This window comes from Epinephelus moara, chromosome 12 (assembly GCF_006386435.1).
Source record: "Epinephelus moara isolate mb chromosome 12, YSFRI_EMoa_1.0, whole genome shotgun sequence".
In the NCBI taxonomy this organism is placed as follows: domain Eukaryota; kingdom Metazoa; phylum Chordata; class Actinopteri; order Perciformes; family Serranidae; genus Epinephelus; species Epinephelus moara.
This window is the reverse complement of record NC_065517.1, coordinates 29515452-29532437: the sequence shown is the minus strand read 5'-3', so window position 1 is coordinate 29532437 and position 16986 is coordinate 29515452. Positions and strand designations below refer to the sequence as shown.

Genomic DNA, 16986 nt, shown 5'->3' with positions numbered 1-16986 from the left:
CTCCAGCTGTAATTAGGGAACCATTTCTGGCTAGTTTTAAAATTGCATGCTGTGGTTGACAATGTGAGCATGTTGTGCACCACAGTGGAATTGTTCTGCTCTAAAAACTGGCAATTAAATGTTCTGTTGTAAAGAAACAGTTCACAACATGGATCTATCAAAACATCTTGCCTATACCCGATATTAAAAAACAGACAGGGGGACAAATCTCTGTAATTATCCAATCCGACCATAAAAACACACATGGACTCTGTTTAAAAAGCGTATGCCATTTCAGATATATATTTATTGCATGCTAAAAGCACGATATTTTGTGTTGTGTGCAAGCATTCAAGCTCACATACTTCCCCCTCACAAACACAGAGAAACCACCTCTGAGCTCAGACTGGTGTGAGCAGGAGGTCGTTCACTGGTCCACGTTTTTGACTCGCAGCACCACAGGGACTGAGGTGCACGGGATCATTCCCAGATCTGTGATGACTAAGTCCACAAAATCAGGCGGCGTCACGTCATACACCAGGTTGAGCAGGCCGAGTGAGGGCACGTCCTGCCAGTGCTCTAGCTGGGTCTTCCCTTTACGGGTCACGATGAGGTCATCAGGGTCATCTGGAAAACACAGATGAAGATAAATTCTCTAATGTTTGGAAGGAATTTAAATCAATACAGATGTAAAATTGAGCAAAAGCAACAAAAGAAACAGACACAAGCTGCTGAGTATTTGTTCCATACCTAGTTCATTGGACACGAAGGAATCTGTCTGCACCCTCTCACAAAACTTGTAGGTCTCACAACACACCAGCACAGGCACATTAAAGGCTTTGGCCACAAGAGCTATCTGTGACGTCCCCACGCGAGACATGACGTAACCGTTGGCCAGCAGAGCGTGAGCACCAAGGAACACCTTCGATACCTGTGATGCAAGTTCAAGACATTATTATGACATAAACACACAAAGAACAGTAAGGAAAATGAAAAAGCTAGATGCTGGAGTAGGCAGTTTCATTTTGCCATCACTGGGCAAAACCCCATATTAAACTTAAAGCATATTGTAATTCAAGCGGACTAAGAGAAAGCTAGACTTATGCCCCTCCTCCTGTCATTTTTTTCAGGCTTTAGAAAATCTTGTCCATGACAAGATGATCACAGGTCATTTCAGAGCGGGGGCGTTCTTATTGGCTATTCTACAAACGCAGATGCACGTGCACATCCCATTTGGTGAAAGCCTGACTCATTGGCTGAGAATCCTGCTGATAAAGTTGCTAATTACAGCATTGGCAACAACTGTCTACACTGCAAAGCAACCCAAAAAAGGAAGACAGACTTATCAGAAAGACAGTCTAAAAGACAGTCTGACAGTAAATGAAAACAAATGCGTGTCAATATCAGCGAAACGTTTCAGAGAGAGAGAAAATGTTAAGCCTTCTGCGAACTGGACCCAAAGGCTCGTAGCGGCTGCTTTAAGCTCACATCTATGTAGCTTATGTTAGCAAGAGCCTCACAGTGTGTCCTCTGCCTCTCTCCACCGCTACAGACCACCTTGCCGGGAGGAGAGTGGACAGCAGCTCCTGAGACAGACCCCAAGTCAGCGGCTGCAGCAACCTCAATCCAGCCAGGGCAACCCCAGTTCCGAGGGACCAGACAGCCCCGACTCGCCGCCAGATCAGCAATCACTTACACAGAATAGACTTGGTGATGCAGCGACAGCCAGCGACCAAAGGTTTATCTCCTGAGCTGCTATTTGCTCTCCTCCCAAGGAAGCAGTCCACAGCGGCGGGAAGTGAGGTGGAGAGACTGTGGGATGACTCGCTAGCTAATTCCTCTCTCAGTTGAGGTGTAATAAACAGAGCGAGAGTGGGGCAAGGAGGGACTAAAAGAATATGCTGAGCGAACTGTGATGTGAAACAGGATTAAGTAAATCAATATATGGGAAACAAGTGATTATTTACAAAGCACATGTATATGCCCACGGTCGTCTCTTGGGAAAGGCTTATGACAAACAGGGGAGAGCTGCAGAAGGGAAGGAGGAATTTCAAATTCTCCCTTTTTTTTCTGCCTATCCAAGCTCCAACAGGAACCCTTGGCTACTCCCTGGGTAAACATCAATGCCTTGCTCATTCCACTGAGGCTCAAATGTGTGAACGCACCTCTGGAAGAATGTAGGAGACAGCTGAGATAAGGACGTAGGTGCAGCTGATGCCTCTCTGGACAAGGCGCCTCAGGGCCTCCCGGCCCTCCAGTCGAGGCCTGCTGTCCACCACGATCACACGGAACTTCCTGTCCTTCTCAAAGGCCTCGCAAAGGATGTGATTGACCAGTGACGAGCTGAGCGGAGAAAGATGGAAGAAGAGACGGTGATAATGTGAAAGGAGAATGTGGAAGGAAGGAGTTGAGTGGGCGAGACAAGAAAAGGGAAGTGAAAGTGTTAAGAGTGGTTTTAAAGTAGGATTTGATGTCGGGACGCATGAGTGATACATTTCCTTTGCTAGAAAAACAATTAGGCAATGCTTGGTAACTAAAACAAGGCAGTCTTACCATCCATAAACTAGGATGACATCTCCATCACTGATCTTTTCTATGGAGTACTTGGCAATAGCTTTAGCAGCAAGGATGATCTTCTCATCAATGTAGCACTCTATGCACGTCAGCAGTTTGCTCTTTGCCTACACGGAGAAAAAGAACATGCATGATGAGGGACGAGATCAAAACTGTAAATCACTAACAATAACTCTACTGTATCATAGAGTATGTTTGCTACAACATGTTGAGTTTGTCATCTCTGGGCAGAAAAGCAAGTGTGACGATCACCTCTTCTTCTTTGCACTGACTGGGAATATTGGAGATCTCCTTCTTGATGTATTTGATTGCATTACCCATGCTGGCTGACAGAGGGCGACATTGATTCAAAAAACTGCAAGAAAAATAAGACAAAAACAATTTCATTTGATGAACTGTGAAATTCAATTAATGGAGTGACAAACTGATTAAGATTGATGATATGTGACTAAAATTAGAGCACTTTTTTTTTTACCTGATATAAGGTTTCAGCTTGTTGACCAAGTCTCTAGATAGCTCCTCATTGGGAGGCGTAGTATAATCCCTTATTACCTGGAGCAGGAAAAAACATTGCTTTTAGTTTGTTTACTTTAAATCTGGCCACAATAATTCAGATGAAACTACAGAGTGATAGCTGGCTGCTGAAAATATGACGCTAAGCTGCACTGCTTGAAAAGCTGGAAACTGGACTGTATTGTTGGCTTGACGTTGTATGAAGGAGTATTAACCAGTAACACTGCAACATTTAAAGCTATGAGGACTGTCTCCATCTTGGACTTACATTGTACTTGATTACAAACAGAACCAAACAAATGATACCCTGCATTTCTGTTGCTGTGTTGGTCTAAATACTGGAGAGGAAGGACAAGGTGATGGCAAAGCACTTAGACTAAACAGTCTGTGCTGTGTACCTGTTTGAAGGCATGCAGCAGGGCGACAGAGCGAGCGTTGGAACCCGCCACAATGCCCTGTGAATACTGGAGACCCAGGCGAACAATAGCAGGATGAATCACTGAGGAGGGAATGCTGCAACGGAAGAAAACAGTCAATAATGATAAGTCAGATTTAAGGTAATCTGAAGAGAACGAGAGAGTGTTAGACTGTTTTTTTCAAAGTTGAAAATGCATGTGTTTGGAATGTACTGAACATACAAGTGGATAAATAAAAGATGGATTATACTGCATGAGTTGTGTGAGATGTAAATGGATGCTCTAATATAAACGTGGCCTCCTTTACTTTAATTCATCAAGAACTTTTACTGGTTTTGGATTCTTTGTTCACAGTGAAGGCATGAAAGAAAGACTTTTTTTCACAAATTCAACAACACAGGGTCAGTAATTGATATTGAAATGATCATTTTGTGAGTTAAGTATTCCTTGAGGACAATTTATTGTCCTCTGTACCATGTGGCATGTTACCAGTTTACCTGAGTTGCTGTGTTAGAGGGGCTTTGCGACTGTACTGGTGGAGATGAGAAAACAGGCTGACTTTGTAGCCGTAGTCCAACCGAAGTGGGATCTGAAATAAAGCAGATTAGAGCACACTGCCATCAGTCCACGGTACTTCAGGGGTTAAAACAGATCATGAGGTTAACACACAGTCACAGCACAGCATGGGCAAAAGTCAAAAGTAGAATTCAATGGAACATGTTGAGAAACAAACAACTACTATAGAGCCAAATTTATAAATAACTAATGAAACACAACTCTCAAATAAAATTTATTAAGACTTGTTCCTGTATAACTTTGGCAACAAAACCTAATTATGTATGATTTAGTAGTAAATACTCTCCAAACACAAACAGAGCAGTAAACAAAAACCAAAAAGAAACAATTAACACATTATATCTACTCAAACAAACACATCCCACCGACACACCTCCTCTGTTTCAAAGGACCAAACAATAAGTTGACGTCATTAACTTTTGAATTCCCGAGTGGTGCAGTACAGGAACAACGACAGGTTAGCAAACAAAACTAGACAAATGTCAATGGCACACGTTTACATTTACATTTCCAAAACCCAAACCTTGACATTTGTAGCAGCATTGCACCCTGGTGTCTGAAAGAAACGTTAGGTATGATCACATGCAGTTAGGACTCATGGTTATTGTGGGGTTGCAAATGAGTGACAAAAACATGATTCTCAGACCTGCCAGGACATTCCTGTCTTTCAGAGGCTATAAATGGCTGAGTTTTAAACCTAGAGTGATGATACTGGTACTATATGAAACTAGGAGACCTAAAGAATTCAGTGGTACCAACCATGTTAAGCTAGTGTACTCACCATCCAATCGCCAAAAATGCAATTCTTGCAGAAATCTCCAAATGTCAAAAGTTTTTCATACTAAATCACAGCATAGAATTTCCTGTGGTGTTCCCCAAGCTCTTGGTGTCCTAATGTGGTATTTTGGAGGGATTTTTGACCATTTTTACAAAGTCTCCAGTAGTAAAACATGCTTCGATTTAGAACCCAAACTGTGTAACAAACGGTATCAACCCAAAAATTGCTGCTACAACTTATGAGACATAAATGAGCATGGGAACAACTTTGATCATAATGTTCTAAGCCCCTGTACACTCTAAACCTTTAAAATTTGATGGACGCTGAACCAAAATAAACTGTTTATTACAGACTTATGACTAAATAAAACTTGGCAGTTACTGAGCTGCATCTCAAAGTAATCTTCAGGTCCCCAGCTTTCAGATGATGTATACCACTTGTATGTGGCCAACACTGCTGACCTGCTATCTACTCCAAAACATCCCCTATATCCCCTACATCAAAAGCAGAGTTCTCACTGTCTCAAAGGCTTTTATATTTAAAGATCTATTGTTGGAACAACTGTCAGTTCCCAGTGACGATTGTGACTTATATCCTTTGTGATTTATTACAAGCAGGTGGACCAGATTAGCCTTTAAACTATAGATCAACACACATTATATAGTATCTTATTTGCAACAGGTGTCAACAGGTGAACAACTGAGATCCAGGCAATTCCTAATTAGAGTTATTTCTAATATTTCTCAAGATTGAACCGAAAATGCTCACACATAGGTTTCTGACAAAATGTGTGAGTGGCAGCGTGTGCTCATTATGCCAAGGCAAGCTGTCCTGAAGCAGACAAAGCCTGCTTTCATTAATCAAGATTTTAAGAAATGACACATAAAGTAACTAACCTGTTGTCTTTCCAATTTCTTTGCCAGTTTCTTTAAAACGTCCGGGTTGTCCACTTGAACATGTTCTGGGAGCCTCTTCACCACTGGAAACACATAAGAGTGTGACTCTTTTTACAGTGTATATAATGTAGAATTTTTACTCATGCTGACCTCCTGGTTACTACAGTACCTGGCTGCAGCTCACTAGGCGGTGCTTTAGGTTTCCCCGTTGCGGCCGGCTGTCCTCCCACGTCTCCCTTCTTGCCCTGTTTGGATGCCCTCTCAGCTTCTTGCCGAGCTCTCCTCTCAGCTTTCAGCTCTGCTTTACTCTTAGCTGGCTTGTCTGCAGGGGCAGGAGTTTCTGAGGCAGGCACAGGAACCGGTGCAGGAGCAGGCACTGCTGAAGGAGCTGAGGGAGACACAGCAGGGTCAGGGTACAGATTATAAAGAGTAATGGATCTCAGTCAGAGAGAATGAAAAGTTTTCTTGACAAAGATGTACCTCACTGTCAAACGGCAGCAATCAAGTGACAAATTAAAGGTCCAGCGTGTAGGATTTAGGGGGATATATTGGCAGAAATGTAATGTAATATAATAAGTATGTTTTCTTTGGTGTTTAATGACATAGAAATAAGTTTTTGTTTCCTTGGAATTAACCATTTATATCTACATAGGAAGCAGGTCCTCATCTCTGGAAATTGCCATGTTGCACGATCATGTTTCCACAGTAGCCTTTTCCAGGCTTAGTTTTGTGTGTACGCAATGTTTACAAATGAGACCCCAGGTCCGTTTGTTTCGGAGAGGAGGAAAGCTCTATGAACAATTTGTTTCCTGGTGAAAAACCTCCTGAATGTCTGGATCAGAAATAAGTGAGCACACATAAGCAGGTGCAGGGCTAGTGACCCCTCTGCTATGTGCCAAACAGCGTCGGAGAAACACTGATTTGTAATGTGAAACTGCTTTGTTCAGTGTTTGTACCGGTTTTAATCACCTGGTCGGATTGTTTTGGGGAAGAGGAGACCTCTGTGGATAATTCGGCTCACTGTAAAAACCTCCTACACAATGAACACTTAATTAAACTTGGGGAAGTGTCAGCTGGTTGCAACCTGAAATCCCCCTAAATCTTACACACTTTTCCTTTAACACAAATGTGCCTCACATGACACACAGTCAACAACAACAACCAGTGCTGCTGTCCTTATAACATGCACCTTTCTGAGCTGGTTGTGTTGGAGGCTGGGGAGCTGGAGCAGCTGGAGTGACAGGCTTCTCCTCTTTCTTCTTCTTCTTTTCACTTTCCTGTGGAGCCTTGTCATCTTTTTTCTCTTTGTTTTTCTTCTGCTGTTTCTTCTCTTTCCTCAGCCGCTGCTTCTCCTCTTTGGTCAGCTCTCTGCCTTCAGACTGTGAAGCAAACATGTCAACGAAAACATGACAATCAAGCCAGATGTGCAGCCTTACATGAGACAGATGTGGGAAAATAAATCCACATACTCACCTTTGATCGTTCAATGTCATCTGTGTTGCCAGGTCCATCTGTGAAACAGTCAGTAGATGATGACATGATTACATCAGCTCATCACACACTCCTGTTATTTCATTATAGCATGCTGTAGTGTCTGGACCAGCTTTCATTCAGCTTCCAGTCCCTCAGTTCAGGTGATGCTGTTAGCTGTTTATATGTCACTGAACACGCTCGGTTTGCATCATGCTAACGACACCAGTCACACAACTTGTTAACCGCCATCTGCTCAACACATTAACACCTTTAAAAAGGCGTTTAAATTGTTTTATTATCTTAAAACACTACTTGAAAAAGATGATGCAACAATATGACGATGTCTGCCGTTAAACTCCTCTGTGCAGCGCGGTGTACCGTTGACTTGCTCACAATGCTAACGTTAGCATCATTAGCATGGGAGGATTTTACTTCGCTAACAGCCGAACACAAAGTCCGCGAGACACGAATTAAAAGCGCGAGACATTTTGTCGCCGCGCATAAAGTGAAGTTACGAAAAATACCTGGAAATAGTTATAAAGTCCAGCTGTTACACACTCTCTCACTCACCTGTCACTCCACTGTCAGCCATGTTTACGATGCTGCTCCACTTCCTCTGCTGCTGCTCAAACTACCCCCCCGGAAAACTTATATCGCCCCCTGGTGGAGAGACGGAGCGCTGCTTTCACCTCCACTTAAAGTGCTATTTAATTAGCTTCAGTTTATTTATTATCATGAGTTATGTTGTAATGAGTGATTATTAGCTGTAAGCTTTTGCGAAATATTACATCTTAGTCGTAATATGACGTCATTCTGCTCACTTCTATAACAGCTTTCTGCTCCTCATGATCAGACCACAATCAAACTTTATACTTTTATCCATATTTAAAGGTTAAAAATGTCTATTTCAAACTTTTTTTGTGATGTCATACTTTGGATTTCAGAGAGAGAGGGTCCATTTTGAAAGTAAGCCCACTTCACCACATAACGTAGGCTAAAAATTGCACTACATGCAGTTCTTGACACCAAAGTAGCACACTGACGCTACTTTAAACTGAAGACTCTTCTTTTTATTCACATTTTTGGGATTTGCTGCTTGTGTTGGGTTTTGTGTGTTTTTGTTCAAGTACTCACAGACAGGTGATGGAATTGCATAATAAATATCACACCTGGAACTAGTTTCTTTCAACAGAGACCTCCAGACTGTCCTGTTTTCCTTTGGTAATGTCTGTAGTACATTATCTATAAAACACAAAACATCACTGAACATAGTTATGATCACTGTGGGAATTACGGCTGTTGTCTGTGGCCTGGACTCTGAGTGCACTGTCAGACTGATATGTCATTTAATAGATTTTATCATCCTGTTGTAAAACAAATACACAAAGAACCACCAAACAAACTAAAGAAGATAAAACATCTGTTGTAGGAGAATCAATGTTATGAGTTTCATCTGTGCATGTATGGTGATAATGACAGACAAAAGTCCCTGGATTAAACTGTAACTTTAGTTGTTGGCTATTTGCCACACTGCAGTTATCAGACTGAATATATATTCTATTTTTAATACATATTTTTATACATTTTTTTAATAGTAATTTAGTTTTTCATGAAAAATGTATGCTTTTTTTTTCATTTTAGGGCATTTCATTTTCAGCACACTCAATTCATACATTTTTTTTCTTGCTGCCTTTTTGAATATGTTGAAGGCCAAATGACAAAGACGGCAGCTTCTCACAAAGTACTGAGTGGAAAAACCTCTAACAGGGTCGACAAAAGTCATCTTAACCTTGTTATTACTACAGATACAAAGTTACCGTCTCCCTTTAAATGGGTCAAGTTAGACTTGTTGGTGCAGCTGAACGTGGTATTGTGCATATTGTACAAAACACCACTTAGATGAGCTTTTGGCAGTACAACACAAAATGGTACCATCAGACTTAAACTGTACATAATTGTAGTGTTATCAGCGCAATACTTGGATGAAAGTTACAAATATTATATCACTCTATAGCCAAGGTTATTATAAGTTATTAAAACTAAAATTAGGAAAAAAGAAAGGGAGAAAATGTGTTGGAAACATTAACTGGTTCACTGAAATACAAATAAAAACTAGACTCAAGAAAGAAAAAAAAAACAAGAAACTAACTGAAACTATATTGTGTACATACGTAACTAACTAAATGAAGAATATAGATACAGGAAGTGTCTTTAGTTTTTGTCAGTTTGGGCAAATTTGTCAACATCACAAACATCACAATCCAACCCTCCAGGAAGGTCTGGTTAAAAATGGCTTAGGGAGAAATTTTTGGAAACTTCACAGCTAAACTGACCGCTTACAGCATATCTAAACAAAAATCTTAATCAGGGTTTCTCAAAGTTTGATGACTGAGTCACATTTTAGGGAGCCCGCATGTGATTGAGGACCGCACAGAAAAAGCATGACTTTCTTTATGACCTTTTTAAAGACATTTTCATGACAGGCTGGTTTGAATTCAAACGTAATGAAATAGAGAAACTGTACAGTGTTTGGCAGTGATTGTACTCACAGGAATCAAGCAACTGCTTCTGCTCGTACGGCAACACCACATGGACTAATCACATACAAAAACTCTAGTGAACTGTAATATGAGAACCAGTAGTTACAATAATAATGGCTATTTATTAATTTTATTTATGATTATAAATACATTTGCTAATGGTTATTGTGGATGGTGATGTGTGGCTGCCTGTCTCAGCAAATTATTTTTCTTTATGTTCTTTTATCAATATGTTGGAGTGGGCCATTAACAACACAACAAATTTAGATAAACTAAAAAAAAAAAAAAAAAAAAACACAAAAAAAAATAAATATTAAAAAAAATGTGTGTAATAATGATGAATACAAAATTATAATAACTCTGTATTTAACTAATGAAGAAGTACAATTAGAAAACACCATTTTAAATGGAAGTTCGACTTTATGAATGTTTTACAAATGTGTTAAAAAAATGTAAACTTGATGAAATTCTAATTCACCATTGTGCCTATAAAATAGATAAAACTAGTACTGAAACTAATATGAGCTAAACTAGACTTAACATTGTTAAATAAAAATAATTTAAAAAAAAGAAACAAGCAAACCCACTCTGAGAAATCACTTAAACTAAACTCAATTTCAAACAAAAATTGAAAATGAAATTAAAACAAAAACTAATGACTAATGAAAAAAACTATAATAAATCCATTTATAACTAATAATAATAATAGTAATAATAACAGAAGTTTGACTCTATGAATGTTTTACAATTGTTAAAAAATGTAAACTTTAGACATTAGGAAGAGCATATCTGTATATTTTAATTACTGCCTATAAAAAAGCTTAAACTAATACTGAAACTAAAAAAACAACTTAACTTTTTTTTTAAATAAATAAACAGGACCAAGCAAACTCACTCTGAAAACTAACTCAAACTAAACCTCTCTCAAACAAAAATTAAAAGTGAAATTAAAATAAAAACTAATCAAAATACAAAAACTATCATGAGTCTGTCTGTAACTAATCAGAAACAAGGGGGAGAAAATCCACACAGTTTTAAATGGGTTTGTAAAAGGAAATAATGAATCTGCAATTCAGTTAGTAAAAAAAAGAAACTTCAGACATTTAGAATCAATTTTAATTCACCATTTTATGTGTTCAGCAATCTTTTATTTTCTTTCTCAAACATCCACCGCCACACAGGAAAACACCAAACTACTGAAGAAGAGAAACAACCTATTACAGCTAACTACCACCTCCAGAGTATGCAGCGTACACCGCAACACCACTGTGTCTCTGAGTCCACGCTGACTGAATTCACGACGCAGTAGCTGGTTGAAGGGGACCAAACCTCACAGAAACACCTGACTTGGTTCCGTTTGACCAGCCACAGCAAGGCGTGTTGCTTCAGCTGCAAGAGGCAGAGCGAGGGGGGGAGGGAGCGGGAGGGCAGGAGGGGGGAGGCATGCAGCGAGGAGTGGAGGGGGGGTAGAAGGAAGGAAGGTTACAGGGGTAGAGGACATAGGAAAAGAAGGAAACGAGAGAGGAGAAATAGAAGGTGGAGATCATCGGCGAGGCCGTCACGTCCTCTTCAGCCTTACCTGATGAAACACAGAGAGAGAAAGAGAACATGATGGCTGAGTCACTCCTGACATATCCTGCACAGTTACAACACAGAAACAAGAGTCTCCGAGCAGATAGTTCCTATTTAGAGGTTTGGGAAGCCTGACAGCCGGTGACATCGCCCCATTTCCTTCCAAATCCAGCCTACAGGAGCGAACCCTTCACTCTCGGTGACAGCTCCACATCTCTCCCTCCCCTCCTTCCCTTTTTTGAGAGTCCTGTGGTTGCTATAATGGGTGACAGCTGTGGTCTGTCAATCCTCCTTGACTGTCAGCCGTTGGGGCAGGGCAGGAATTTTTCAAGAAGTTCCCTGAGACCCGATCATCGGCGCTGAGAGTAACACTAACTGAGGGAGAGGGAACAGGCCTTTCACCTGTTGTCCTGCCACACACACACACACACACACACACACACACACACACACACACACATGAACTCTGACATCCCCCCTCCCGGCTCATAAAACAGACAGTCGTGCTGAACAGAGCTCCATCTTTTATAACTGTCACTCCACATTTTAAAGAAAATAAAATCAGCTTCTTGATGGTGCGGTTGGCGCTCAAGGCCCCTTGAAACCACACACTTCCTTACATTCCATAAGTGGTGTATTAATATGGGGATATAAGGAAGCATGTCCTCACAAGGGGCAACAACTGGATTCACCGCTCCTCGGACACAAAGCACCCTTTCATAGTCGCAGAGCAGCAGGAACACCCGGCTTAACAATGGTTAACTGTGACAGAGAGCGCGGAGATGGATGGAGCTACAGGAACATGTGACGCCGGCTTCGATCATCTGAACCACAGAGTTAAAGATGAATTGTGGTTTGTAGCGTGGCTTTTTTGAGCTTCATTTTCCTGCTGTTATCTTCTAATACAAGCAAAAAAAGGACCCTGAGAATCCTAAATAAAAATGGTTGTGAGTTCAGATTAATGCTGCTTAATACCAGCCCCACGCAGCTCTTTGATGGGTAATGCCAGCGTAATGATGCTGCACTCCCCTGTGTTTAAATAACTCTGGAGGGCGAGGCAAATTCTGACTTCCAGCAGACAAAGGTCACAATCTGTGCCAAGACATTTTGATCCCAACAACTGTGTGATAATGTCCCTTTTTAAAGAACAGAAATCAATGTTAAAATATTTGAAACAAAACTGAGCTTAAATGCGATAAAAATATCTTTCTTACTCACCTTTATGGAATTCTGTTGCGCCTCCTCTTGTGGTTTTCTCTTGGTGAGCAGCTGAAGTTGAGCGTGAGGCCACAAGCCTTCTCCTACGCTGTCTACCGGTGACTTCCTTGATAAGTCTAACCACCACTGCTGTGTCAACTAGCTCTGAGCCAAATGGCCGTTCGAGAGACTTTGATTAGACGGTGATGAGAGTTCACTGATTCTTTCCTGTGTCACACCTCAGCTTCCCCCCTCACCTGACAGAGGCGTCAGGGTCTGCGTGTGTCGTAAAACTCACAGAAAACATCTAACAGCTGCTCTGAAGCCTGATTTTTATTCACATGGTGCTGCAGATCAAGGAGAGTTGGACTAGGAAGCGAGCAGCGTCTGAATCTGGAAGACTGTCGCCCATTTGTTGATGTCATACTTTGACATAACTAAGAAAAAAGGCTTCCTAGAAAATTTAAAAAATGAGCATTACAACCACAAACACACAGAAAAGACCTGACTCTCAGACCAACCTCGTCCCTGAAGCTGCCCTTTCAAACCTTCAAACCCCAAACTCACCCCCTGTTCCCTGTCTTAACTTCCTCCTGCCTTCACCTCAGCTCTCCTGTGATCAACCATCCTCCTCCGTATCTGGCCCGGTGGATTGTGCCCACAACAGGCCTTGCAGATCGGCCTTTTCTATCCCGCCAGGAGCGCCCCCCTCCAAAGCGGCCTCCCACCTGTTGGTGTCCTTTAGAAGCCCGGGCCTCTCCTGCGCCTCCTGTCCGGCCCAATCAGGGCCCTGACAGGGGGGAGCCAGCCTGTGAAATCACACCTCTCAGCTGTTCGCACTGGGCTCGAGACACCCTACACCCCTGCCGTTCCTCTGTTCAGCCCCCACCCCACCCTGCCTCTATTTTACACCGAATGTCAATGGCTCCTTTTTGGAGGAAAAAGAAGGGGAGAAAGAGAGAGGGAGAAACAAGGAAGCAACTGCGCGATGGGCGTGTTTTATTGGGTTTGGGGGGTATACGGTCAGAACAGCAGTTCCAGCAGACCACGAGTCACAGCTGAAGCCAAGGTTGAGTTTCACCCCCAGTTTGGTTTCTGCGCTTCGCTCTGGTTTCATTGTATCGTTTACAGTGCAGGAAAAAGCGACCGTTGTCAAAGCGTTTAGTGGCCTCTCGCAATTTTTATGCGATGACACAACGGCTGACGGTGATGACCTTTGTGAGGTAGCCACATGACCAATCAGTGTGTTTCAGTCCTTTGATAAACCGTAATGCAAACCTGCGTTAATGAAGCACAGCCAATGATATGTGAGGAGTGTGAATAAGTTATATGGGTGCTCTCAGGGCATCATAAAAACAAGCAATAAATTCTCCAGTGGCCACAAGGTGACCACCCTGCCGCCATGACACTTACAAAACACAGAATGTTACATCAGCTGCGTTTGTGGGAAGCTAAAAAAATATCAAAGAAATTGTCAAAAATATGAAAAAAAACATCAACTGAATGAGAAAGTTATCAATTAAGGTGCAACAATTACTCATGAGCCATTAAAACCATTTAGCAACATGATTTTTTTCATCTCTCTTACCTTAAAGGAGCATTGTGTAAGATTTAGTGGCATCTAGTGGTGAAGATTGCAGATTGCCGATTGCAACCAGCTGAAAATTCTTCCATTCCAACAAACACAGACTTTCACCCAAACGAGTGGTGTTCACGTCTGGTAAGATTCTAAAGCCAAACCTATTTTTTTTTTCCTAAACCTAACTGCATGTGTGTTGTTGAAGTCAATTTGAGATGTTGTACAGACGTACTTTGTTTATTTCCTGTGAAAATAGAAGTGTATCTTGAAAGAAGACAATGTATGTAACAGGCAGAACTTGACACGGCGTCCCAGAACGTCAACAACCAACACACCCAGGGTACCTTGCATGTCGTGTGTGGACATGGAATGTCCATGACCAAACATCAATATGTGACGAGGTCGGAGTGAGAATGTGTTGGATTGACAGGAAGGCAACCCAGGCACTCTGAAAACATATAGAACATCAAGGAAGGAAATACTATAAAGCCTTTATTGTAGTGGCTGAATCACTAGATGAGCCAACATGTTTCGACCACTGCAGGTCTTCCCTTTCAAAACATACAACAAAGGTATGGCCCCAACTATACAGTGGCAGAAACCAATCAGAGGCCATCACATGACCTGTACAGACCCGTAAACCAGTAAAAACACTGAATAAAGCAGTTTCATCTTAAAAAATCTGTGTCTTTCTGACGCTTTTGTCCCAGAGAGACTGCCAACTAAGGTTAGACCACCACCACCTGTACATACACATAATTAGCAATAGTAACTAGGAAGCACCAAATTATTTATGACTACACAACTGAATCCTCTTCAAAAACTGTTTCGGTTTGAGTTTAAAGTGATCTAAATCAGGATCCAATTTGAGTTCTGTAGTTGAAGAATTCCACATGTTTATTTCACGGACAGAAGCTGTTGCCCAAAAGACGGTTTACACAGAGGAACCTTACAATTCCGTTATCCAGGGTGTTCGGTTTGTCTTTTCTGGGCTACTGTAGAAACATGGGGGTGCAACATGGTGCACTCCATGGACAAGAATCCGCTTCCTATGCAGATATGAACGGCAAAAAGGCAGTCTGAGTCACTGGCTTCATTTAAGTCTCCCCTGAAAACATACTTCTGTCCGAAAGCATATCCTGACTTTATGAGCTGTCTGTCTATTTCGTTGCTATTTATTGGTGTTATTTCCCATTTATTATCTTGATTTTGGTTTTGGCCTTCCTTATTGTATCTTGTACAAGATTAAATTTTATGAGATGTTATTTGTTTTATTCTCTTTGTGTTTTATTTGTGTTTAGTTTTATTGGACAGGACTTTGTAACTCTGTTTTGAAAGGTGCCATATAAATAAAGTTTATTATTATTATTATTATTATTATTACAATCATTATACACTAAAGCTTGGGTCTTCAACAGGGGGTCCATGGCCCCTTAGAGTTACTGCAGGGGGGCTGTTTGGTAATTTAATTAAAATGTAATTATTTTTTTTTTAAGTTAATAGTTTAGTATTGTATGCCCCATAAAAGGGTATATTTATACACGGCACTCACATTATTGTGGGCCCAGTTTAATATACAACTTGGTATTATACATTATATGTAGTGGGGGGGTCCTTGGCCTGAAAAACATTGAAAACCCTCGTCCTACAGAAAACATACTTAGTATATTATATTCCATTTCTGCCAATATATCCTCCCAAATCCCAAACACTGGGTCTGTAATTATCTTCTGTGTGTTTCTATAGAATCTGTAGGTCCTTATATGACTGTTTTGAAGCATCTGTGTGTCCGTACAGTGATTACCAATACTGTAGAGGCAAACAGGCCGAGCTCAGGGGTTCATTTTCCTCTGCTGCAAGCACAAGCCGCTCCACTAAGGTCAACACCTGTGTTCTAAAATCAGCGCAGGGGTTGGGTGTGATAGGAACCCGGGCCTCATTCACAGAAAGCTCGAGCTCAGAGAGGGGGGCTTATATTGAAACCTAAAACTCTCGCTATTTTCGAGGCACTCGCCGTCCACAAATAGCCACCCCATCGCATCTTTGTAGCTCCCGTTTTCTTTTTTCTTTTTCTTTTTTTCTCCACCACAGGATGTTGTCTAAATTCGACAGTTGTTCAATATTTCCCATGGCCCAATGCCAGGGTGTATCACAAATGCAACATTTCCACTAATGTCAGCTATGTGCCAAGGCCTTGCCAGATATATCTGGGGCGCTGGGAATATCAGATGACTTTTGTTGTTGAGTGGATTCCTGGTCGCTCACACCGGACACAATGGTTAAGACACAAATCATAATCCTGCTGTTCCTCTTAACGGGACAGCTGATCACTGTCGCATACTGGCTTGCAGGCCAGCACACAGATCAGCCCATCGAATCATCTGCCTCTCTCTCATCATGTGTCACACATCATGCAAAAGATCTCATCTTACTCTGTGATTTTTTTCATCTGTCAACTCCTCTTCTGTTTAATTTATTTGAGTTCTAATAATCAGTCTGATGATCATTTCTAGCTCTGATCAACCCAATAAAAACTCTCAGAAAACATGTTCATCTAATGTATGAATATGTGTTAAGATTCCACTGCTTTAAAAGTTAATTATTAAGAACAATTAAGCCCAAATGGGAAGAAGACAGCGCAGAGGCTCAGCAGTTGTGTTGCATGGTTTCTACAAATTGGGTCAGTGAGGTTATTTTTAACCCGTGTTCACATAGCGGGGCCCCCGTTTGCTAATCACTTTGTTCCCCTCTGTCATACCCATCTAACCCATTGCCAATGTCCCACCGCTTCTGGGGAGGTCACAACACACTTTTCTTGGCAGGAGGAAATAATTTCCCTCGGGACAGCAGGTAGGAGTTAGACCGACTAACCCCAGAGCAGTTTCTTCAACAG

The 16986-nt window shown here is 41.4% G+C and overlaps 1 protein-coding gene and 1 long non-coding RNA gene across 2 annotated transcripts; both read right to left on the bottom strand.

Annotated features, from left to right (window-relative positions):
• Window positions 1–266: 266 nt before the first annotated feature.
• eif2b4 (eukaryotic translation initiation factor 2B, subunit 4 delta) lies at window positions 267–7855 on the bottom strand. The gene is made up of 13 exons (XM_050058578.1): window positions 7776–7855; window positions 7206–7243; window positions 6922–7111; window positions 5902–6120; window positions 5733–5815; window positions 3980–4071; window positions 3465–3579; window positions 3029–3105; window positions 2806–2908; window positions 2533–2660; window positions 2145–2322; window positions 730–910; window positions 267–606 (listed from the first exon to the last, which is right to left on the bottom strand). The coding sequence occupies exons 1-13, from the start codon at window positions 7795–7797 to the stop codon at window positions 407–409; spliced, it is 1626 nt and encodes a 541-aa protein (XP_049914535.1). The 5' UTR covers window positions 7798–7855; the 3' UTR covers window positions 267–406.
• A 3016-nt stretch (window positions 7856–10871) lies between these two features.
• LOC126398930 (uncharacterized) lies at window positions 10872–13306 on the bottom strand. Its single transcript, XR_007570833.1, has 2 exons — window positions 12536–13306; window positions 10872–11324 (listed from the first exon to the last, which is right to left on the bottom strand). It is a non-coding gene; the product is annotated as an uncharacterized LOC126398930 (long non-coding RNA).
• Between the last annotated feature and the right edge of the window lie 3680 nt (window positions 13307–16986).

Bases quoted from the DNA above. Each gene is read 5' to 3' on its own strand.
- eif2b4 (XM_050058578.1), bottom strand. From the start codon at position 7,797: ATGGCTGACAGTGGAGTGACAG. The intron at 7,112-7,205 runs GTGAGTATGTGG...TTTGCTTCACAG, and splicing joins ATGACATTGAACGATCAAAG to TCTGAAGGCAGAGAGCTGAC. The intron at 5,816-5,901 runs GTACTGTAGTAA...ATGTGTTTCCAG, and splicing joins GCCTAGTGAGCTGCAGCCAG to TGGTGAAGAGGCTCCCAGAA.